This window comes from Hemiscyllium ocellatum, chromosome 23, assembly GCF_020745735.1.
Source record: "Hemiscyllium ocellatum isolate sHemOce1 chromosome 23, sHemOce1.pat.X.cur, whole genome shotgun sequence".
NCBI lineage: Eukaryota > Metazoa > Chordata > Chondrichthyes > Orectolobiformes > Hemiscylliidae > Hemiscyllium > Hemiscyllium ocellatum.
In genome coordinates, this window is record NC_083423.1 from 52,213,896 (window position 1) to 52,237,780 (window position 23,885).

The window sequence follows — 23,885 nt, forward strand, 5'->3', positions numbered from 1 at the left end:
ACTCTTTTAAGCTGCTCAATGTCTCTTAAGACAAATCCCTCATCTCTGGAATCAATTAGGTGAACCTCCACTGAACTGCTTCGAATGTGACGATCAAGGGGAGCAAAATTGTATGCAGTACTCTAATGCCTTCTACAGTTGCAGCAGTACTTAGCTATTTTTGTACTGTCTTCCTTTTGCAATAAATGCCAAAATGCAATTTGCCTTCCTTCAATATCTGCATATTACTTACGTGATTTCATGCATGAGGCACTAAAGCATTCTGAAGTGTTCCTCCATTTAGATAAGTTGTTTTTCTATTCCTCCAACCAAAATGGATAACCTCACTCCTCTTCACATTAAACTTCATCTGCCACATTTTCAACCATTCATCTCACCTATCCATAACAATTTGTATTTTTAATTTCTTCATTGCAGCTTTCCCTCTGACTTTCGTATCATTTGCAAAATTGTCTATAGTACTTTCTATCCCCACATCCAAGTCATTAGTATAGATTGTAAATAGTTGGGGCCCAAGGACTGAATCCTGAAACATGCCATTGGTTATATCTTCCCAACCAGAAAAAGACCCATGTATCCTGACTCTTAGCAAACCAACAGAAAGCAAAGCAAATCCTCTGTCCAAGTTAATAAATTACCCCAATCCCATGTAATCTTACCTTTTGTGCAGGATTTTGTTGAATACCTTCTGCATGTCCAGATATATAGAATTCACGTTATCAATATTGCTTGTTATATCTTCAAAGAGCTCTCGCAAATCAGTCAACATGATTTACCCTTCATAAAGCCATGCTGACTTTGATGCATTGTATTTTGAGCTTCCAAATGCCCTCTATTAGTTCCTTAAAATGGATTCTAATAATTTACCAATGCCACTGTTTGTCGTTAAATTTTTGTGACAACTGTTTACATTCCTTTACTCCGTTCTTGCCTTGAATTAAATTTCCCTCTTTCACAATATCTAGAGTAATATTCTCTATGTATAGGATAATATTAGATATTTTTGCAAAAGGGACTGCGAAGTGGGACATGTATTATTCTCACCTTTTTGAAATTGCCTGAATGGGATTGGTATGGTCGAATTTTTTTAACTTGGTTTCTGATTTTATTTAATAGTTAGAATGTATGCTTTACCTTGCAGCCACAAGATGGCATTGTAAATTGCATACAGTCTGTGAGCAGGATATATTCAATACCTATGTTACTTCTGAATGACATGAAAAATTACATTTTATCAACCAAATAATCATTACTGATTCCTCCTCACTTCATTGAACTACATTTGCATTCAAGCTAGTTTTTAAACAAAGGTTAACCTACCAGTATAAGATAAGAATGGTTTGTGAATAGCAGTGTTGTGGTGTTTCAAGATGAAAAATAACTTCTACTCTGAGCTTCTCCATGATCAGAGAGGAATCATGAAAGCACATAAATATATCAGTTGTAGTCAAACTTATTCTTCTCATTCACTCATCTGGTTTGATTTTCTTCTACACAAACAGTTGTTTAAAGAATTTGTTTTGTAAGCAGCATTTAAAAGTTGTGATTTTCCTCCTTGTTCAGATGGCTAGAATATGATGCAAAATGACACTGAAGTTGTGGGTTCAATGCTTGTACTAGATGTGGTAGTTCATGGAGGCTTACGTCCTTGGCTTGATGTGGAGTGACGCCCCCTATGTGTTCTCATCACCATAACACCTGTTCTGGCTCATGGACAATAGGCAATTAAAAGTACAGAAAATATCTAGTTTTTTTTAAATAAAAAGTCCAAGCAATTAAGTCCACTTGCTGTTCATTAATATCAGCAACTTGATGTACATGAATTAATAGAAATATATATTTAGCCTTGTGTGAGACCCTTGAGGCCCTTTGAATAATAAGTTGGCAGCACTCATGAAAACAAAAGGCTTCTTTCAGCGCCCCAGAGACTACTGTTCGTAACAAATTTTGTTGCATTGTGGCTGACTTTGTCTCTGCTTATTCTATGTAAGGTTACATGGAACTAATTAGAAATGTAATATGCCAAAGATTGTTATTTAGATGTCCAGGATTTAATTTTGTGAAATCTTTTTGACTGACCCTAGATTAATCATATTTAATGTGGACATAGCAATGTATATTTTAACCTATTACTGAGAGAAAAATCAGCCCTACCAAAAATAACTTGGGAAAACAGATCTGTAGTTCTTTTTGCACCTTTCTTAGGAGGTGGAAGTTAGAACAAGGAGCTATTGCATCAGAGAGCTGACTTGTTCATTTTGGTTTGGTAATTTGTGCTGGTCTGATAGGCGATCTTTTTGGGTTCAGAGACTTGAGGCCCAAAAACTGGTTAGGAGTAGGCCATATTTAGTCAGGGTTTCTAATAGAATTTCTCTGGAAACTAATTATGAGGGCTATTAAATGTTACGAGCAGCATTGGAGGGAAGAAAGGAAACCTCCCTGGCTCGGAAATATTTTTGGGGTGGGGGCAGTTTAAACTTAAAATGTTTCAATTTTCACTCTTTTCCCCCATACTTAACCCTGAATCAAAAAAATCTTGTACACTGCAGGTTCTGTTTAAATTTGCAGCTTTTGTTCTTTTTTAAGGAACATATATGATGGGAGAACAAGCAATGGATGTGTCTTGGTGTAAATTTTATACAACACACAGGTTTTTAATATAGTTGGAAACCAGTGAAGAGGTGTGAACAATGTTTAACACTGCACTATCTTAATTACACAGAAAATTCAGCTTAAAGTTTTCTTTGGTGTTTAATGCTACAGGAATGAGTTAAGATATCACTGCGAGGAGTGACAAATTCCCAAAATTATGCATTGAAAAGTGCAGTTGCAGAAGGCAATCAAGTTAGTTGAGCATATTGACATGTATAGGAAGTGTGTGAAGTACAGAGAATGCTGCAGGGGAGCACTAATTTTATGCATATGCTAATAAGGTGTGACAAGGACAAATTTATATTCTTTTTTGAATAATGCCTGTTCTGTTCTGTTCCCATAATAGAATTAAATTTTATTAAAATACTTAATGATTTGGAATGACTTGCTAATAAGAGCTAGATGTATGAAACAATTATTTCTAGTTCACAAATCAGCAGTAAACATGACTGACGGTCATTTAAGTTTCCCGCAGCTGATAATGGCGATTAATAACAAGCCCATTTTGTTTTTAAAGTCTGCCTGCATACATGCATGTATGTGGATACATTTGTTTAGAAAGTGAACTCTGTTTTATGATCTATTAGTTGCCTATGATTGAGCTATAAAAGCAGTTTGTAACATGAAATGTATGCAGTTCTTTGTCTTCCTTGTAAATTAGCACAAGAGTTGATTCAACTCTTAAGTGAAGGGTAAAGATATATTTTCTGATACTTTGGCATTTTATTTAATACGTTTATATACTTGATTATCCTGTTCATTTTTTTACATCCATCTATATCCATTACATTAAAATTGTTCCTGCTAGTATGAATATTTTCTCCAGGGAAGATTATAGTGATATCGAGCTTACTGCCGTGAATTACTTTAAAGCATGTGTGAATGTCAGGGAAAAATCGACTGTAATGTCGATGTTTCAGCCCTAATCACAATCAGCAAATATTTAAATCGATTGCAGCCTTGTTCAAATTACATCGGCAAATCTACCCCCCGAGTCCCTAAGTTGCCCAGAAAATCCATGGCTAACCACTTGGAAAAATGTCAGCAATTGACATGAGAGAAAAACAGTCTGTGATAAGAGCAGTGAGCACCTGGGAAAATAAATGCTTGTATTGAGGTAGGTAGCAGCAGGGCAGGGAGCAGAGGTCCAGTAAAAGGCCAGGAACAAGTTGTTTTTTTACCAATTGCAGCAAGGCCAGTGGGCAGGAATCACTTTGAAAAGGTAGTCAAAAGCCTGCTGGATGCACATGGAGGCAAGGGAACCAGAAAGATATATAGAGAGGCAGCATGTGTGACTAAGGGTGTAGGGAAGGAGAGAGAGATCAAGTGTATAGAGAGGAAATTGCAGGCAACAGAGTAGCTCACGTGGAGGATATGAGGCTGCAAAGGAGAGAGAAGAATTTCAAACTTATCCACAAGGAATATTCAACTAATTAGGAGCTTGGAAATCACTGAAGTGGTGATTGTTTGCAAATGAATGAGATATTTCTAGCTTGAGGCTGCATATTCAGACTTCAGAAGTTACAGAGAGTGGATGTTATTATAATGACCATTGTCAATTGTTGAGTTTGAATCTGAGTTGCAGGCGAAGGGGATCATAGAATTTCTACAGTGCAGAAAAAGGTTATTTTGCCCATCAAGTATGCATCGACCCTCCGAGAGCATCCCATCCTATTCACATAGTAACTGCTTGTTAAAATATTCTGGCTTTGTGGGCATATTTTACCTGGAACTTCAATCTTTCAGAAAGTATTTTTAGAGTGGGTTTTTGTCTGTGCAAAGATGAATCAACTATCTTTTGAAAAACTTTCAATTTAGTTTATTGTCCAGTTCCAATGTAATACTAATTATCAAGGAAAGGACTCCATTCCTTGTGTTGTAGCTTTAAATTCAGTGAGATTGATAATTAATGAGGATTACAGCAACATTGTGAGATCATCTTTCATTAGCTAACCATATTCTATTGCCCCATTTTCTAGGTAAAGCTTTGTAATCCAATGTAAGTTGAATATTATAAAGGATAAACTAAGGTTTCCCAAGTGGAGTTGTGAGCTCAGGCTGCAATGGCTGGCCTGAAGCTCTGGCCAAGTTATAGTAGCTCTGTAGCTGTTCTGTGCTCTAATAGTCCTTACTGTGGGGTTGCAACAATATTCAAGCCTCAAAATGGGATCACTGAAGGAAATGTTTTTGGAAGCCTGGGATAAACCATATGGAATTGGGCCATTAAGCCTAACTAATCCATGAGGTCATAGACTCGTTCGTTGAGCTTATGCAGGCATTTTGTAACTGGCTATGTGATATCATCACGGTGCCTCTCGTGAATCGTTGTTGATCTGTCCCACCTGATAATTATGCATCTCTTTGTTATTTTCGGTTCTGTACTTGAGTGGTTTGTACATGGGGTCCAATTCAGGAATTCTCTAACGTGTCTCTGTTTTGCCTATGTTAGGATGGTTACATTGTCCCAGTTGAATTTGTGTCCTTCATTGTCTGTGTGGGTGGAAATGAGAAAATACTGGTTGTGTCTGGTGTTGGCGAGCTGATGTTCATGTACTCAATGGTCAGTTTTCTTACTGTTTGTCCTATGTGGTGTTTTTCACAGTCCTTGCAGGGATCTTGCAGATTATGTTTATTTTGTTGGTTGTGAGTGTTGGGTCTTTAACTTTTGTGAGGAGCTAGTGAAAGGTTTTTCCTGATTTGTGGGCCTCTGAGTCCCAGGGGTCTGAGTAGTCAGGTAATCATTTCTGATACATCCTTGATGTACGGTATGGTCACTATTGTGTCTGGTCATGTAGTGTTTTCTTCAGATTTGTTGCATAAGTACCAGAGGATAGTACTCATGGGGTACCCCTTCCTTTTCATTTCCTTGAATAAGTGTTCTGGTTCTGCCCTCTGGAGTTCTAGGTTGCTGCAGTACTGCTTCTGTTAAGAACGGACAGCCCTCCCCACCATCCAACCCAAACTCTGAATCCTGTATGTAGATAATATCTTTGATATCATCCTCTAAGCCAGGCACTCCAACCAGAACACAATCAACAAACATATCAACTTGGACTCCATATACAAACCACCTCAGATACAGAACCAGAAATAACAAAAAAGAGAGGCATATAATTACCAGGTGGGGCAGATCACTAAAGCTTCACCGGAGGGGCACAGACGATGCCACCAATTGAGTTGATGAAATGTCTGCAGAAAAACACATCAGTTCAACAAATGTGTTCTGGATGTAGGTTTGCTCGCTGAGCTGCAAGGTTCATTTCCAGATGTTTCGTCATCCTACTAGGTAACATCTTCAGTGGGCCTCAGGCGAAGCACTTCTGATGAGTCCTGTTTTCTATTTATATGTTTAGGTATCTTTGGGTTGGTGATGTCATTTCCTGTGGTCAAGTCACTTCCTGTTCTTTTTCTTGGGGTGAGGTGTGGGTGGTAGATGGGGTCTGACTCGATATGTTTATTGAGAGAGTTCTGGTTGGAATGCCATGCTTCTAGGAATTCTCATTCATATTTTTGTTGGGCTTGTCCTAGGATGGATGTGTTGTCGCAGGCGAAGTGGTATCCTTCCTCACCTGTGTATAAGGATATTAGTGAGAGAGGGTCATGTCTTTTTGTGGTGTTCATGTATCCTGGTGACTAGTTTTCTGCCTGTTTGTCCAATGTAGTGTTTGTTACAGACCTTGCACAGTATTTTGTAAATTTTTGCTTGTTTGTATAGGGTCTTTCAAGTTCATTAGCTGCTGTTGTAGTGGGTTGGTGGGTTTGTGGACTACCATGATGCTAAGGGGTCTGAGCAGTCTGGCAGTCATTTTCGAGATGATTTTCACGTAGGGGATAGTGGCTAGGGTTTCTGGACGTGTTTTGTCTGCTTGTTTGGGTTTGTTGCTGAGAAATCGGTGGACTGTGTTTATTGGGTACCCATTCTTTTTGAATACACTGAATAGGTGATTTTCTTCTGCTCTGTGTAGTTCCTCTGTGCTGCAGTGTGTGTTCGCTCACTGCAATAATGTTCTGATGCAGCTCCGTTTGTGGATGTTGGGGTGATTGCTTCTGTAGTTCAATATTTGTTCTGTATGTGTTGTTTTCCTGTAGACCCTGGTTTGAAGTTCCCCATTGGCTGTTTGCTCTACTGTGACATCTAGGAATTGCAGTTTGTTGTTGTTTTCCTCCTCTTTAGTGAATGATATACCAGTAATGGTATTATTGATGGTCTTGAAGGTTTCCTCTAATTTGGTTGGTTTAGTGCTGACAAAGGTGTCATCCATGTAGTGGACCCAAAGTTTGGGTTGGATGGTTGGCAGAGCTGTTTGTTCAAGTCTCTGCATTATTGCTCTGCTAAGAACTCTGATAGGTGTTCTATTGGTTTGTCTTTAGGTTTTGTGGTTGAAGGTGAAGTGTGTGGTAAGGCAAAGGTCCACTAGCTTGATGATACTTACCTTGTTGATGAAGTTAGTGGTGTTTGCTGTGTGTCTTTTGGTTCTTCTAATAGTGTCATTAGTGTTTCCTTGGCTAGGTTAATGTTGATGATGTAAATGACTGCCAGACTACTCCGACCCCTTGGCATCATGGTAGCCCACAAACCCACCAACACATTAAAACAGCAGCTAATGAGCTTGAAAGACCCTATACAAGCAAAGCAAATGTTACTTACAAAATACCATACAAGGACTGTAACAAACACTACATTGGACAACAGGCAGAAAACTAGCCATCAGGATACATGAACACCAAATAGCCATTAAAAAAAATGACCCTCTCTCACTAATATCCTTACATACAGATGAGGAAGGACACACATGAGAATTCCTAGAAGCTTGGCATTCCAATCTGAACTCTCTTAACAAACACATCAAGTTAGACCCCATCTACCACCCTCTGAGAAAAATACCAGGAAGTGACTTTACCACAGGAGATGACATCACCAACCCAAAGGAACCCAAACATACAAATAGAAAGCAGGACTTATCAGCAGTGCTTCTCCTGAGGCCCACTGAAGATGTTACCTAGTAGGGTGACAAAATGTCTGGAAATGAACCTTCCAGCTCAGCAAGTAAACCTACATCCAGAACCTCAACCTGAGCTACAAATCTTCTCAAAACTCATTCAACAAACGAGTCTACAACTTCACCCACAATCGGCGCTACAGATCTTTGCAAAAACTCTCAACTAACTAGTCCATGTTGGTGTTTATCCTCCACGTGAGCCCCCTCTCATTCTTCCTCTTTTAAACCTACCATCATATCCCTCTGACATCCTTATTGTCTACAACCAGACTGTGCAATCTGGTCTAGCCAAAATTAAATGCGTTAATACAGTATCCTTTATGCTAGTCCTTGGTTTGCATTCTTGCTACCCAATAGCACAAGCTAGTGATTTGTGTTACTGCTGCTAGATCCTTTTGTTCTTTACCCAAGTTCGGCTTGCATCTTCCAAATAGTAAATGGACCCCCCCCATTGTTCCTGTGAAAATGTACTAGATTACAATTGTGGCGAGCTCCATTTGTTAATTTTGTCCATTGTGCCAGTTTATTATATAGAGTCATAGAGATGTATAGTATGGAAACAAAACCTTCGGTCCAACTTGTCTATACGACCAGATATCCCAACCCAATCTCGTCCCACCTGTCAGCACCTGGCTCATACCCCTCCAAACCCTTCCTATTCATATACCCATCCAAATGCCTCTTAAATGTTGCAATTGTAACAGCCTCCACCACATCCTCTGGCAGCTCATTCCATCTATGTACCACCCTCTGCGTGAAAAAGTTGCCCCTTAGATCTCTTTTATATCTGTCCCCTCTCACCCAAAACCTATGCCCTCTAGTTCTGGACTCCCCGACCCCAGGGAAAAGACTTTATCTATTTATCCTATCCATGCCCCTCATAATTTTGTAAACCTCTATAAGGTCACCCCTCAGCCTCCGACGCTCCAGGGAAAACAGCCCCAACCTGTTCAGCCTCTCCCTGTAACTCAGATCCTCCAACCCTGGCAACATCCTTGTAAATCTTTTCTGAACTCTTTCAAGTTTCACAACATCTTTCCGATAGAAAGAAGACTAGAATTGCACGCAGTATTCCAACAGTGGCCTAACCAATGTCCTATACAGCTGCAACATGGCCTCCCAACTCCTGTACTCAATACTCTGACCAATAAAGGAAAGCATTCCAAACGCTGCCTTCACTATCCTATCTACCTGCAACTCCACTTTCAAGGAGCTATGAACCTGCACTCCAAAGTCCCTTTGTTCAGCAACACTCCCTAGGACCTTACCGTTAAGTATATAAGTCATGCTAAGATTTGCTTTCCCAAAATGCAGCATCTCGCATTTATCTGAATTAAACTCCATCTGTCACTTCTCAGCCCATTGGCCCATCTGAGCCAGATCCTGTTGTAATCTGAGGTAACCCTTTTCGCTGTCCACTACACCTCCAATTTTGGTGTCATCTGCAAACTTACTAACTATACCTCTTATGCTCACATATAAATCATTTATGTAAATGACAAAAAGTAGAGGGCCCAACATCGATCCTTGTGGCACTCCACTGGTCACAGGTCTCCAGTCTGAAAAACAATTCTCCACCATCACCCTCTGTCTTCTACCTTTGAGCCAGTTCTGTATCCAAATCGCTAGTTCTCCATGTATTCCGTGAGATCTAACCTTGCTAATCAGTCTCCCATGGGGAACCTTGTCGAACGCCTTACTGAAGTCCACATAGATCGCATCTACTGCTCTGCCCTCATCAATCTTCTTTGTTCCTTCATCCAAAAACTCAATCAAGTTTGTGAGACATGATTTCCCACGCACAAAGCCATGTTGACTATCCCGAATCAGTCCTTGCCTTTCCAAATACATGTACATCCTGTCCCTCGGGATTCCCTCCAACATCTTGCTCACCAGTCTATAGTTCCCTGGCTTGTCCTTACCACCCTTCTTAAATAGTGGCCAACCTCCAGTCTTCCGACACTTCGCCTATGACTATTGATGATACAAATATCTCAGCAAGAGGCCCAGCAATCACTTCTCTAGCTTCCCACAGAGTTCTCGGGTACACCTGATCAGGTCCTAGGGATTTATCCATCTTTAACCATTTCAAGACATCCAGCACTTCCTCCTCTGTGATCTGGGCATTTTGCAAGATGTCACCATCTATTTTCCTTCAGTCTATATCTTCCATATCATTTTCCACAGTAAATACTGATGCAAAATATTCATTTAGTATCTCCTCCACTTTTTGTGGCTCCACACAAAGGCTGCCTTGCTGGTCATTGAGGGGCCCTATTCTCTCCCTAGTTACCCTTTTGTCCTTAATATATTTGTAAAATCCCTTTGGATTCTCCTTAATTCTATTTGGTAAAGTTATCTCATGTCCCCATTTTGCCCTCCTGATTTCCCTCTTAAGTATAATCCTACTTTCTTTGTTATCTTCTAAGGATTCACTAGATCTATCCTGTCTGTACCTGACATATGCTTCCTTCTTTTTCATAACCAAACCCTCAATTTGTTTAGTCATCCAGCATTCCCTATGCCTACCAGCCTTCCCTTTGATCCTGACAGGAATATACTTTATCTGGATTCTTGTTATCTCATTTCTGAAGGCTTCCCATTTTCCAGCCGTCCCTTTACCTGCGAACATTTGCCTCCAATCAGCTTTTTGAAAGTTCTTGCCTAATACCGTCAAAATTGGCCTTTCTCCAATTTAGATTTTCAACTTTTGGATGTGGTCTATCCTTTTCCATCACTATTTTAAAATGAATAGAATTATGGTGTTCAAAGTTTGTGAGAAGATTTGTAGCTCGGGTGCTCATTGTTGTGGTTCTGTTTGCCGAGCTGGGAATTTGTGTTGCAGACGTTTCGTCCCTTGTCTAGGTGACATCCTCAGTGCTTGGGAGCCTCCTGTGAAGCGCTTCTGTGATCTTTCCTCCAGCATTTATAGTGATTTGTATCTGCCGTTTCAGGTTCCGTTCCAGCTGTCCGCTGCAGTGGCCGGTATATTGGGTCCAGGTCGGTGTGCTTGTTGATTGAATTAGTGGATGAGTGCCATGCCTTTAGGAATGCCCTGGCTGTTCCCAGTTTGGCTTGTCCTATAATAGTAGTGTTGTCCCAGTCGAATTCATGTTGCTTGTCATCGGAGTGTGTGGCTACCAAGGATAGCTGGTCATGCCGTTTCGTGGCGAGTTGGTGTTCATGGATGCGGATCGTTAGCTGTCTTCCTGTTTGTCCTATGTAGTATTTTGTGCAGTCCTTGCATGGGATTTTGTAGACTACATTGGTTTTGCTCATGCTGGGTATTGAGTCCTTCGTCTTGGTGAGTTGTTGTCTGAGAGTGGCTGTTGGTTTGTGTGCTGTTATGAGTCCTAGTGGTCACAGTAGTCTGGCTACCCCCCCCCCCCCCCACCCCAGCCGCCCACCTTACTAGTTTAAATACTCCCAAGCAGTTTTAGCAAATTTCCTTACCACTATATTAGTGTCCTTCCAATTTAGGTGCAATCTGTCCTTCTTGTACAGGTCACTTCTACCCCAAAAGAGATTCCAATGATCCAAAAATGTGAATCCTTCTCCCATACACCAGCTCCTCAGCCATGCATTCATCTGCTCTATCCTCCTATTCCTGCCCTCACTAGCTTGTAGCACTGGGAGTAATCCAGATATTACTACCCTTGAGGACCTCCTTTTTAAATTTCTACCTAACTCTCTCTAATCTCCCTTCGGAGTCTCAACCTTTTCCCTTCCAATGTCGTTAGTTCCAATGTGGACAATGACCTACTGCTGGCCCCTCTTCCTGTGAGAACATTATGCACCCTCTCTGAGACATCCTTGATCCTGGCACCAGGGAAACAACACACCATTCTGCTTTTTCTCTGCTGGCCACAGAAATGTCTGTCTGTATCTCTGACTACAGAATCCCCTAACACAATTGATCTCTTGAAAGCCGACGTACCCCTTGTTGCATGAGAGCCAGTCTCAATACCAGAAACTTGGCTGTTTGTGCTACGTTCCCCTGAGAATCCATCACCCCCTACATTTTCCAAAACAGCATACCTGTTTGAAATGGGTATATCCACAAAAGACTCCTGCTCTAGTTGCCTAACTCCCTGGAGTTAACCAGGAGTTCCTGGAGTTTTCCCCCCTCACCCTAAACTTATGCCTTCTAGTTCTGGACTCACCCAACTCAGGGAAAAGACTTTGTCTACTATCCATGCTACTCATGATTTTATAAACCTCTATAAGGTCACCCCTCAGCCTCCGACGCTTCAGGGAAAACAGCCCCAGCTTCTTCAGCCTCTCCCTGTAGTTCAAACCCTCCAACCCTGGCAACATCCTTGTAAATCTTTTCAGAACCTTTTCAAGTTTCGCAATATCTTTCCGTTAGGAAGGAGGCCAGACTTGCATGCAATATTCCAACAGTGGCCTGACCAATGTCCCGTACTGCCAAACATGACCTCCCAATTCCTGTACTCAGTACTCTATGACAAATAAATGAAAGCATACCAAACGCCGCCTTCACTATCCTATCTACCTGCAACTCCACTTTCAAGGAGCTATGAACCTGCACTCCAAGGTCTCTTTGTTCAGCAGTATTCCCAAGGATCTTACCATTAAGTGTATAAGTCCGGCTAAGATTTGCTTTCCCAAAATGCAGCACATTACATTTATCTAAAATATTCTCTATCTGACACTTCTCAGCCCATCTGTTCAAGATCCCATTGTAGTCTGAGGTAACCTTCTTCGCTGTCCACTACACCTCCAATTTTGGTGTCATTAGCAAACTTACTAACTATACCTCTTATGCTCACATCCAAATCATTTATATAAATGATGAAAAATAGTGGACTTGGCACCAACGTGCAGCACTCCCTCAGTACTTACCCTTCGACAGTGCAACACTCCATCTGAATTGATCCTCTGACAGTGCAGCAATCCTTCATTACTGACAATCTGACAGTGTTGCCCTCCCTCAGTACTGACCCTCTTTTTTTTCCCTACTTAATGTCTTGTGAAAATTTGGAGGCATTGTGTTTGCAGATTCTGAGGAAGCATGAGACACACACACAAACCAAGCCCTTTCTGAAACTCTTTGCAATAGTCTGTTTGGAGTCATGGAAATGAACAGCATGGAAACAGACCCTTCCATCCAACCCGTCCATCCTGACCAGCTATCTGAACCTAGTTTAGTTTCATTTGCCAGCACTTGGCCCGTATCCCTTTCAATCCTTCCTATTCATATACCCATCCAGATACCTTTTAAATGTCTCAATTGTACCAGCCTTCACTCCTTCCTCTGGTAGCTACTTGCAAGCCCTTGAATAAGTGTTCAAACACTCATAACTCGATGCAATCTCAAATAAACAGCAACCTACAAAATGCTATCACTGTCATTTTCAACCCATCCTTTGATCCTCTGTTATGCTGGTTTGAACAGAGGTAAAGAAACAGCCTTTGTGACCACCCAGGGAGACCTTGTAATAAAAGTTACTTGCAAATTTGGCTTGCGTGTGATTACCACACCCTCTAATAGCTGCCTGAAAGGTGGAGGTGAGCTGTATTCTCCTGCTGCAGTCCTTGGGTGTCCCACATTGATGTTAAGGAGGGAACTCCAGGATTTTGGCATGAACCGTGCTAAGAGCTCTCTCACTGGGGTGTCTCTTTAAAGTTGGAAAGTTACTATCGACCAGGAGGACCCAAGAGCTGCTTTCTGGTCAGAGAGAGGGAGAGACGACTGGTGGGTCTCACACCTCCGGGTGAGGGGCGAGTTTGAGAAGCTGGGACCTTCATGGGGACTTCAGACATGATAGAAATTGAGCCAACGATGTTAGCATCACAACCCAGCTAGCTGAGGTAACTGAACCCCTTTGTGGCGTAGGAATTCTATCCCATTAATAGGGCAAGCTCGAGAATTCAACACGAAAATAATCCTGTTCGTGCAGGAGTTCTGAATTATCAGTACACAGATTGCTGAAGAAGCTCCGCATGTTCATCAGTATCTGTGAAGAGAAAGAGACAGAGTTCACCTTTCAAATCCAGTGATTTCTGCAGGAAAGTTTCTTCAGAACAGACCGTTTTGTGGAAGGGTCACTTGAAATGCAAATTTTCTCTCTCTTCACTGATATATTGTCCTTCTGTAATTTGTTGCAGTCACCCTTAATGGCTGCTTGGGTCAGTCAACATTGTGGTGATGTTTTTAAAAAAAACGCTGAATTTTGTTTTGATGGTCCCTTAGTTTGAGTGATTTGCCTGTCCTCCAAGAAATAATGAAACGTTTCTCTCATTTTTGTGTGCAGTATTTGCTCTCTCTATTTTTGCCACCCATTAAAATTGAGAAACATATTTCATACAACTACAAAAGTCAACATTAATTTGGTTGCGTTACCATTCAGCTGACAGTCATGCCTTAACCTTGTTTGAATTGCCATACATACTTCAAAACTAAAGTTTAAAAGTATGTTAAGGACTGATATTTTATTTGGTTTCTCTTTCTATATGCAAAAAATCTTTTTAAACTGGAAATTAATGCTTTGATATTGACTGATATGTGAAGGAAAATGTGCTTGAGTGATGTTTCCTTAAACTGCCTGGAAAAATAAATGTGCCAGGTTAGCTTTATACTATTCATAGGAACTCTCTGGTGAAAAATTGCACAATGCAAGATAAGATATCCAGTACCAGTACAGGTTGCTCTGATGCACTGACACACAGAAATAGGAGAGCCTAATGGTTTGTCCTGCTTCCTTGTCAAAACATTGGACACTGTGGTTAGCATTGTATAATAAATAATTATAATATATTAATATTTGTGAAAGAACATAAAAGAATATTTAAGAAAAATCCATCCGAGAATTTTTAATTTTGTATTTAACAAGCATAGGTCGTGTTACAGCAGTGCAAATGTTTCATCTTCAAGCAGTCGTATGATTATTGAAAAGTACGTAGTGTGCATGCGCACATGCATACGTGTGCCATGCTCATGCCCATGCCTGATTTAGAGAAAGGGGTTGTGCAGTGATCCTGCCGATAGTTCCTGTTGAGCTAAAGATTATTATTTTTGAGGCGCTCGGATAATATTATGCCTTGCACCAAGAAGGAATAAATAATTTATTTTAGAGCACAGCAGGACAGAATTGCCTTGGAAAGGAGGGAGAATGTGTTAATTGATTGGATAATCCTTGTGTTCCGGGTATTCATGGCTCTTTAAATATTGTGAAGGCGTGGAAGTATTCTTTTAACCCTCAGTTTACGTCTCCATTGTCCCTAAATGACAAGAGTTGCTATCTGACATCTAGTCTGTTGGGAATAATGTAGCTGTTGCTTTTGGTCACCACTCCAGACTCCTGATCGCTGGCTAGTTACTGAAGTTATCTCTCAAATAAGTGTCTGCAACAAACCAGAATGTTTGAAACATTGGTGCTATATTTGACCTGAAGGTGAATTTCTGGCCATGTAATCACTTAAATTGCCCAATTCTAGTTTCTGCAGCCCTGCTCCTACCTTAATGTTCTGAAACTCTTATTCATGGCATTGCTACTTCGAGATCTGATCATTCCAATGCACTGCTGACTGGTATCCCACATTCTACTCACTGCAGACTTGTCATCCATCAGTCTGCATTTCCTATCCAACGTGTACAAAGTCCTGTTCATCTATCACCCCAGTGCTTGCTGATCTGCACTGGCTCAAAGTTAGCCAGCATCTTGCTTTACAAATTGTCATCCTTGTCTTCAAATCCTTCCAGGCTATGCCATCTCTTTCCAGCTCTTATCTCTGTCATATCCAGTCACTGCAAATCTACAAAATACTGACACTCATTTAATTCTGCCCTTTTGAACATCCTTGACTTAAATTTTTCCATCATGCTAACTTGCCTAGGCCCTGAACTGGAATTTCCACTCCACACTACTTTGCCTCTGTGTCTTTTTTCTATTGTTTATGACAGTTTGTAAAACCTCCCGCTTGACCAAGCTTTTGATCATCATGCATGCTGGGACATTTTATTACCTTAGAGATATTTTGCAAGTTGGTGAACCCGGTGTAAACTGTGGATTCGTATAGTTTAAAATGAGGTCAAATGTTCCCTCTGAATTCTGAGTAAATATATTGATTAGTTAAAATCCACAAGCTCTAAATGGGAGTTCAGTTTTGATAAAATCAGAATTGCACTTGCTCAGCTGTTACATAGTGAATACCCCTTTTTTTTTGTCTAGAATTATCATGGCTTCATATTTCCATTCAAGTTAGCACTTTGTATCATCTGAGGAAATGAGAAATATGAGCAGGATTGAGCCATTTTGATCTGTCACCAAAATCATAGCTCCATAAAACTTAACCAAGTAATACCCTGTGTGATTATCAGATTTGTCTACTCTTGTACTCCAAACCTTTGTAACCAAATTTAACATACCATTTGACTTTGATTGTTGCCTTCATGTTAACTTTGTGATTCATATTCAAGTTCCACTGAATGCAAGTATTTGCTTCCTTGTTCAGAGTTTTTCTTAAACTAAAGTAGATAATTTCACACCTCCACGTTATGAATTCTATTTTCATTCTTTCATTGTTCTTATCTTCACTTGTGAGACATGGGTATTGTTGGCCTGGCCAACATTTATTACCCATCTCCTGGTTGTCCCTGAGAAGGTGGTGATGAGCTGCTGCCTTGAACTGCTGCAGTCCTTTGGGTGTAGGTGAACTCAGCATTGTTAAGAAGGGAGTTTATGGATTTTGACTGGGAACAGTGAAGGAAAGGCAATACATTTCCAAGTCAGGATGGTGAGTAGCTTAGAGGAAAACCTTCAGATGGTGGTATTCCCATGTATCTGCCTCCCTGTCCTTTTAGGTGGTGTTAGTTAAAAATCTCAACACAAGTTTATAATCCAACAGTCATGATTTGGAAATGCCGGTGTTGGACTGGGGTGTACAAAGTTAAAAATCACACACCAGGTTACAGTTCAACAGGTTTCTGTGGAAGCACTAGCTTTCAAAGCACTGTTTCTTCATTTGTTACAACTACCTGATGATGGAGCAGCACTTCAAAAGCCAGTGCTTCCAATTAAACCTGTTGGTCTATAACCTGGTGTTGTGATTTTTAACATAATCCTACAGGTTTATTTGGAATCACAAGCTTTTGAAGTGCTGCTGCTTCATTAGGTGGTTGTGGAACAGAATCATAAGACACAGACTCTACAGCAACAGGATTGCAGTGTCATGGAATGTAATATTAAAGAAATTTAGCTTAATTCTTTCATCTTTTAGAATGACCATGTTAGTTTTGGTTTCTTCATACATAAATTCCAGAATGTTTTTTAGTTACATTCTCAAGGAGCTTGTAACAATAGGTGTCATCTCAGTTCAGATAATGCATTGAAGGTGTGAAGTTCATGTCTAACTGTGTCTCAATGTTAGGTCAGACTAATTCAATTTCTGAAGTGCGAATGAAGGGTTTATGCCCGTAGCGTTGATTCTTCTGCTTCTTGGATGCTGCCTGAACTGCTGTGCTTTTCCAGCACCACACACTCAACTGTGATCTCCAGTATCTGCAGTCCTTACTTCCTCCTAGTTACAGAATCTTAAATGGATTTATGCAGGTTTGAGTAAAATAAAATGTAGCTTTGCAAGTACAAATTTCCCCCCACAAACTTATTTATCCGTGTGCAGGAGAGACCGAATGAGTGTGTGCACGTGGGGATGTTCGGGTTAGGGTTAGGAACAAGGAGTGTTCCCTCCCAGTCAGGGAGCACTTCAGTGGTTTGGGATATTCAGCCTTGAACCTTCATGTGACCATCCTCCAAGGTGGACTTCAGGACAGGCAACAGCACAAAGTGCTGAGCAGAGGCTGATAGCCACGTTCAGTATCCACAGGGATAGCCTCAACTGGGACCTTGGGTTCATGTCACACTACAAATGAGCCTGCTACACTATACACCCTCACTCTCATGCACGTGCGCACTGCTCTCACACATATGCAGGCATGCGCGCACTCATGCAGATCCTCTCGTACAGAAGCACTCTCTCATGCTCAAACACACAGCCCCCACACTGTCACCCACACATGCACCCCCTCACAGACTTGTATCCCATTACATTCATGCTCAGACACACACACACTCCCATGCACGCATTTACACTCTCCCCTGCACACGCATGTATAACTTCGTGGAATGAATTTGTGCTTGCTGAATTACATTTTATTTCGCTCAAAAACTGCATAGATCTATGTAAGATTCTGTAACTCCCACTTTAGAAATAGTCAGTCTGACCTAACATTGTGATACAGTCAGAATTTAATGCATTATCTCAACTGAGATGGCACCTATTGTAAAAATCTACCTTGAGAATGTAAGTTTAAAAAAAGTTCTGGGATTTACATATGAAGGAACCAAAATTAACATGGTCATTCTAAAAGATGAAAGACTTAAGCTAAATTTGTTTAGTATTGCATTCCATGACACTGCAATCCTGTTGTTGATTGTGTCTTATGTTTCTGCTCCACAATCACCTAATGGAGAAGCAGCGCTTCGAAAGCTAGTGATTCTAAATAAACCTATTGGACTATAACCTGATGTTGTGATTTTTAACTTTGTCCACCCCAATCCAACGCCAGCTCATTGAAATCATGACTTTGAGATAGTAGTAGTCTTGGGTTTGAAAGGTGCTGTCTGAGAATCTTTCATGAATTTGCTGTTTGCTGTGTTCTTTTCATTCAACCCATTTCCTGTCCTGTGCAATGCTCCCAAATCCATATACATGATAGTTTCTATTATGTATTTTAATTACATCTTGAAAAGGTCCTAACCAATTTGACAAACATGATTTTAGTTTAATGAACCCAAATTGGTTCTCCTTAATCGCCCTGTTACCACTTTACTGCGAGTGGTGAGGCAAATTGGCTTAGTTCCTGTTTTCTTTTTTTCTCTTTTTTCCCCCTTGTTGTATTGTGATATTATGTTTTCCATTTTCTAAATTCTTGGTAACTGTTTTAAAATCCTAAGAAATTCTGACAGACCAAAACCAAAATCGCTGTCTCTGTAGCTACTACTTAAGAACCCCGGAATAAAAGTTGCCAGCTTCAGAAGATTGCCACATAGATCCATTAATTTCTCCAATATAATTTACTTAAATTCTTTATTCTTTTTATACCCTCGGTTCCCCATTATGTCCAGAATGAGTTTAATGCCATCCTCATTTCTTATTGTCTGTGCTGACAACAAATTCCTGGTCACACTTGAGTTCTGAAATCCTCCCATTCCTCAGGCTTACTGCTGGTTTGGTTTTTTTTTGGCAACATTGTAAGTCTCTTTTCTCAAATACTACCTTTAATTGTTTTTGTTAATCACAATTGAGCTACTATTTGAAGATAGTGCCTTAATGAAATAGATTTGCAAATTGTATTACTTGAATGCTTTTTTTCAGAGATGTACACAACATTGTATTTCTTTTTCCATAAAAACATAAAAGCAGGAGTAGGCCATTTGGCCCATCGAGCCTGCTCTGCCATTCAATAAGAGCATCTTTTGGTGAATTCAGCTCCACTTACTTGGCTGCTCACTATAACCCTTAATTCCTTTTACTGTTCAAAAATCTATCTTTGTCTTAAAGATATTCACCAAGATAGCTCAGCTGCTTCACTGAGAAGGGAATTCCACAAATTCACAACCCTTTAGGTGAAGAAGTTCCTCCTCAAGTTGGTCCTAAATCTGTTCCCTTATCTAAGCTATGTCCTCCTCCTCCCCACCCCCCCCCCGCCCCTCCCATTCTAGCTTCATCCACCAGTGGAAACAACCCCTCCTGCTTCTATCATATCTATTCCCTTCATACTTTGTTTCCATAAGACTCTCCTCTCTCTTCTCCAACCTCCCCAATTCTTCGAAATTCCAATGAGTATAGTCCCAGTGAAACTCCTTTGCATGCCCTCCAGTACCAGTGTATCCTTTCTCAAGTAAGGAGACCAAAACTGTATACAGTACTCCAAGTGTGGCCTCACCAGCACCCTATACAGTACAGCATAACCTCCGTGTTTTTAAACTCCATCCCTCTAGCAGTGAAGTTCTATTGAGTTCTGCCATATGTCACAAAGCTTGTTTTTTTTTCTAAAAGTTGTTCCTTTTCTCAAGGATACTATGTCCTTGGTTTATTTCAGTGGTATTAAACTGCTCTCTGTGCTGATTAGACTGGTTTGGTGTACAGATTAATGAGTATTCAGAGACTTTTTTGTTTATATGTAAACAGATGAGACTTTCGGCCGAAGTGACCTGTATAATGAAAGTGAATTGGTCAGCTCTCTAGCTGAGCAGTTTAGCTCAGACCAGAACTAGTTGGGTGTTAAGCAGAGAGTTGTGTGGAAACAAACTCTCTCTCCTTCTCTTTTAACTTCAACCTGTAAGCATCTGTTCATTTCTTTTCACTGTGTTTCAAGAGGGTTTGCTTATTGGGACTGTTATGTATATTCGAACAGCATAACTAAGTCTAGTTTGGATAGACTGGGTTCTGTAGGGGTTCTTTATTCTGTTCTTTGTGTTTCATTGTGTAATCTTGTGAATACATTTTTGTCTTTTTTTTGAAAACCTGGTAGTCAATTAGCTATCTCACTCCAGATAATTTTCACTCTGCACTTACCAAAACAAATGGCAAAGTTATGGTCTGGGCTACCTGCTTAATGTTCTGTGTGGTCTGGCCTAATCCATAACACACATTACACAAATCTGATGTATCATTTAGAATTTCACTTTAGACTGTTTCTGATCCGTCAATGCCAATTTAAATAGTAATTTTTTTTTGTTTGATTATAGTTCATTCATTTTCTTCCAAGGCAGGCTAATTGGTTGGTACTCAGCAATTTTTGTACTTCTTTTTAGACAGTATATGTTCCAAATCCCTAGCTGCTGCTCCTTCCTTGATCAATTTTAATAGTGTAGAACAAACGTATATGCAGTAAGTTTAAAATTAATCCTTATAAAATCACTTTTCTCCCCCAGGTATGCAGCCGTGCGATTCTGCCAATATTTCAAAATGAAGCCTGAAGTTACAAACTTGAAACTTCCTGAATGACAGCAATTTTCCCATTGCTGAAGAACAGAAAACAAGCTGAATGAATTGAGTATGTTGCAAAGTACTGTCAGTACTGGAATTCTAATGCTTTCTAAAATACCATGTCATTGTATTAAAACTACATAACATTGATCCAAAAGTTGTGGTTTAAGAAATACTTTAGTAATTTGACACTAAATATGCCACTTAATTATGCTTGAAAGCAAATTTGGTAACCGTACTTTACATTTCTCGTGGAAACTACTATTTCACTGCAACTAAAAATTTAACCGTTTGTCAAACTAAATATTTTTCATCTACAGTTCTACTACTAATAAATGTGCTGAGGCAAAATCGTAATCTGTTGGAGCATGTAATTGCTTCACATGTTAATCTTCACCAGCCTTGCCTTGCCTTGCACAAAAGCCCTGTTTGTGGCTGGGCGTAGTTTTACCTTCCAGCCAGTGCCATAAGCATCGAGAGATCTGAAGTTTTGAAGAAAAATACTTTCATTAAATAATATTGTCAGTGTTTCTGTTATTGAAAAATTGAATCTTCTGAGATGTTAGTTTGCACAAGAGTCTGATCTTTGGGATGGTGGTCTAATTTACACATGTGGTTGCTAGTCACTTGTGGATGATTCTTATGTTCCAGTGGCTGGTGAGGCAATATGTGGATCTTTGAAGAGTATTTGCATTTATATAAAAAATGTTGCAAATACTCAACAGGTCATGCAGCATCTGTGGAGAGAGAAAATGCTGATATTTCAGCTCCGTGACCTTTTAATTAAAACTAATTAGATTACAAACACATTCCATTTACTGCCCCATTTCCCTCCTTGTTCTTTTTCAATTCAATATTATTTTTAAACTTTTTCCCAGCTTCACCTATTTTGTCAATCTCAGTTGGTTCCTGGTTCTGGAACACTTCAACCTTAAAATGCTGAGGATTGTTTTTCAACAAATTTGGCCTCTTCTGCATCCACCATTTCTTTCACCCTTCCATTGACAACTGTAGGTTCAAGCATCTAGACTGTTCAATAATTATAAAACTTCAAACTCCGTTGCACTTCATAGGAATAAAGAGTTGCAACTTATTTCGAGTTTTTGCAGTGAGACTGATGCCTCAACACAATCAGTAAATTGCATATTTTGGGGGACTTCAACACCATATGAGGATAGGTACAGTCACTAATTAGCAGTTTCTGGATATCAGTGTTTAACTTTGAATGTGCAAACTTTAATTGCTGTTAGTTTCAGGATAATAACAACACATTCCAACCGCTTTCCTGTCATTTCTGCTGCAAAATAAAAATGCTAACTTTAAATCCCCAAACAGAAGTAGGTAAAGACAATAACTTGGCTCTGAAGAATTGCTGGTTATAATGCAACATAGTTTGTCATAAAGACTATCTTCTGTTCCTTTAAATGTAAGAATTGTATTAACAGATACCTTGTAAAAAGAATTGCAGCAGTTCTTGTACAAATCTCTTCATTTTATTTAAAACAGAACTTTTTGTAAATGGGTGCAGGGTATTGGGGTTAAGTTGTTAATTAAGCTTGGTTACAACATCACCTTGAAAACCTTGTAATTTCTTTCCATTAAAATAATCTTTTCTTTCAAGTATATATTCAATTGTATAACTCTTGATTGTGAAGTAATGCTGAATAATTTATTTAACTTTACCATCCTTGGAAAAGGGACTTCTTGATTTGACCAGAATAGTTGCTCATTGTTTGCACTTTAGCCAAAAAAGAGTCTCCTAAATTTGGTAAAGGGTTTTAAGTTATTTGTATAGATAATGAACTATTAGACATTAAGCTGCACAATCGATGCACCCAGCCAAACCTATACTGAGAATTAAATGGTAAGCAGAATGTTAAGTTAATTTATGTATTTTAAAAGGCTGTCATTTGTATCTCTGTTATATGGTGATTTGCAGCAGTTTTGACAAACTTAGATTGCTGAAGCAAAGCCAAATACAGTTTGTGCTTGCAAACTTTGACTGTTTTCTTGCATATCAGCAAATCTTGCTTAAAGTTTGTTGCATACCTCTATTTGATGTCCTTCATCTGAAATAGAAAAGGTAAAGGTTGACTCATGTTCCCAGTATTTCCTGCTTTAACTTTTAACAGTTCGGGCTTAAAATGAGCTCATGTAAATTAAAACAAGAGCCTGTATTTTTTAAATATTGCACCTAGTTAGTATAATACTTTCAATATTGGATTTTAAAGCACATATTTAATACCTACATATTTATGCAGATACCTGTCTTCTATCAAATTCAGCAGTCCTCGCTTTCTTAAATCTTTCTTAATTGCTTTTACAAATGTGTTTGTGTGTGTATGCCCAATTATTTTTATTTAATGAGAATCCATCTGTTGGAGACTTTATAACGCATCAGTGGAAGCTAACTTGAGTGATGATGAGAACATATTCTATTACATTAAAGTTGGAGGATCTGATTTTGTGGCCTCCAGCACTGAAATTAACCATCAAAAGTGAAGTTGTACGATGTTTCCTAAGATGGCCTCAAATAAATTAATATATTTGTTGAAGTGATGTAAACATGGCTGCATAGATGTATGGCTCTGTAAGATACTTGGTACATTGATCTGCTGCATCTGAAAAATAGAATATAGTTAGGTTATGGCAGCTGCTAGCTGTCAAAGCTGTTTAAATCAGCATCTTCTTTCAAATGTCATGTAACAAAAATTTAAAAATCTCAGCAGATGCAGCACAGTTCAAGGTTATTGCATTCCACTATTCATTTGGTGCAAACAATGGGTATTCTTTGACCAGCTATCCAACTAGTAATCCCAAGCTGCTTGTGATAGTGTCTCTATCTCTGAGACCTGGAAGCCCACATTCTACTTTAAAGGTGTGTTTATAGCATCTCTGAACAGGTTCATCAGTAAATATATCCAATTAATCCCAATCCTGTGCTGTTACCTGATCAGCTTACAAATATTTCTATTTAAATTCTGTACTGAATTCATGTCTTTTCCCCATCATCTCATCCTCTCCAACCCTCAATTCTACTATTGAATCTACACCCACTACTTTGTCGAATAGTGGTATTCCAGATAATCACAGTTTGCACTTAAGAATACTCGTTTCCCTATAGTTTTCAATTGACTTGCATTATCACATAATGGGGAGGTTAAGGGTGGTGCTTTTCCAACTTCTGTATCTGTACATCCATTTAGACGTGAGCTT

General features: G+C 39.6%; 1 protein-coding gene across 2 annotated transcripts in view; it reads left to right on the forward strand.

Annotated features, from left to right (window-relative positions):
• etnk1 (ethanolamine kinase 1) overlaps positions 1 to 20,787 on the forward strand; it is a 48,791-nt gene extending 28,004 nt beyond the window's left edge. For both annotated transcript variants that reach the window (XM_060843247.1, XM_060843248.1), the window contains exon 8: positions 20,615 to 20,787. In XM_060843247.1, the coding sequence (XP_060699230.1) occupies positions 20,615 to 20,687 (73 nt within the window). In that variant the 3' untranslated portion in view covers positions 20,688 to 20,787. The remainder of the gene's footprint in view (positions 1 to 20,614) is intronic.
• Positions 20,788 to 23,885: the final 3,098 nt, after the last annotated feature.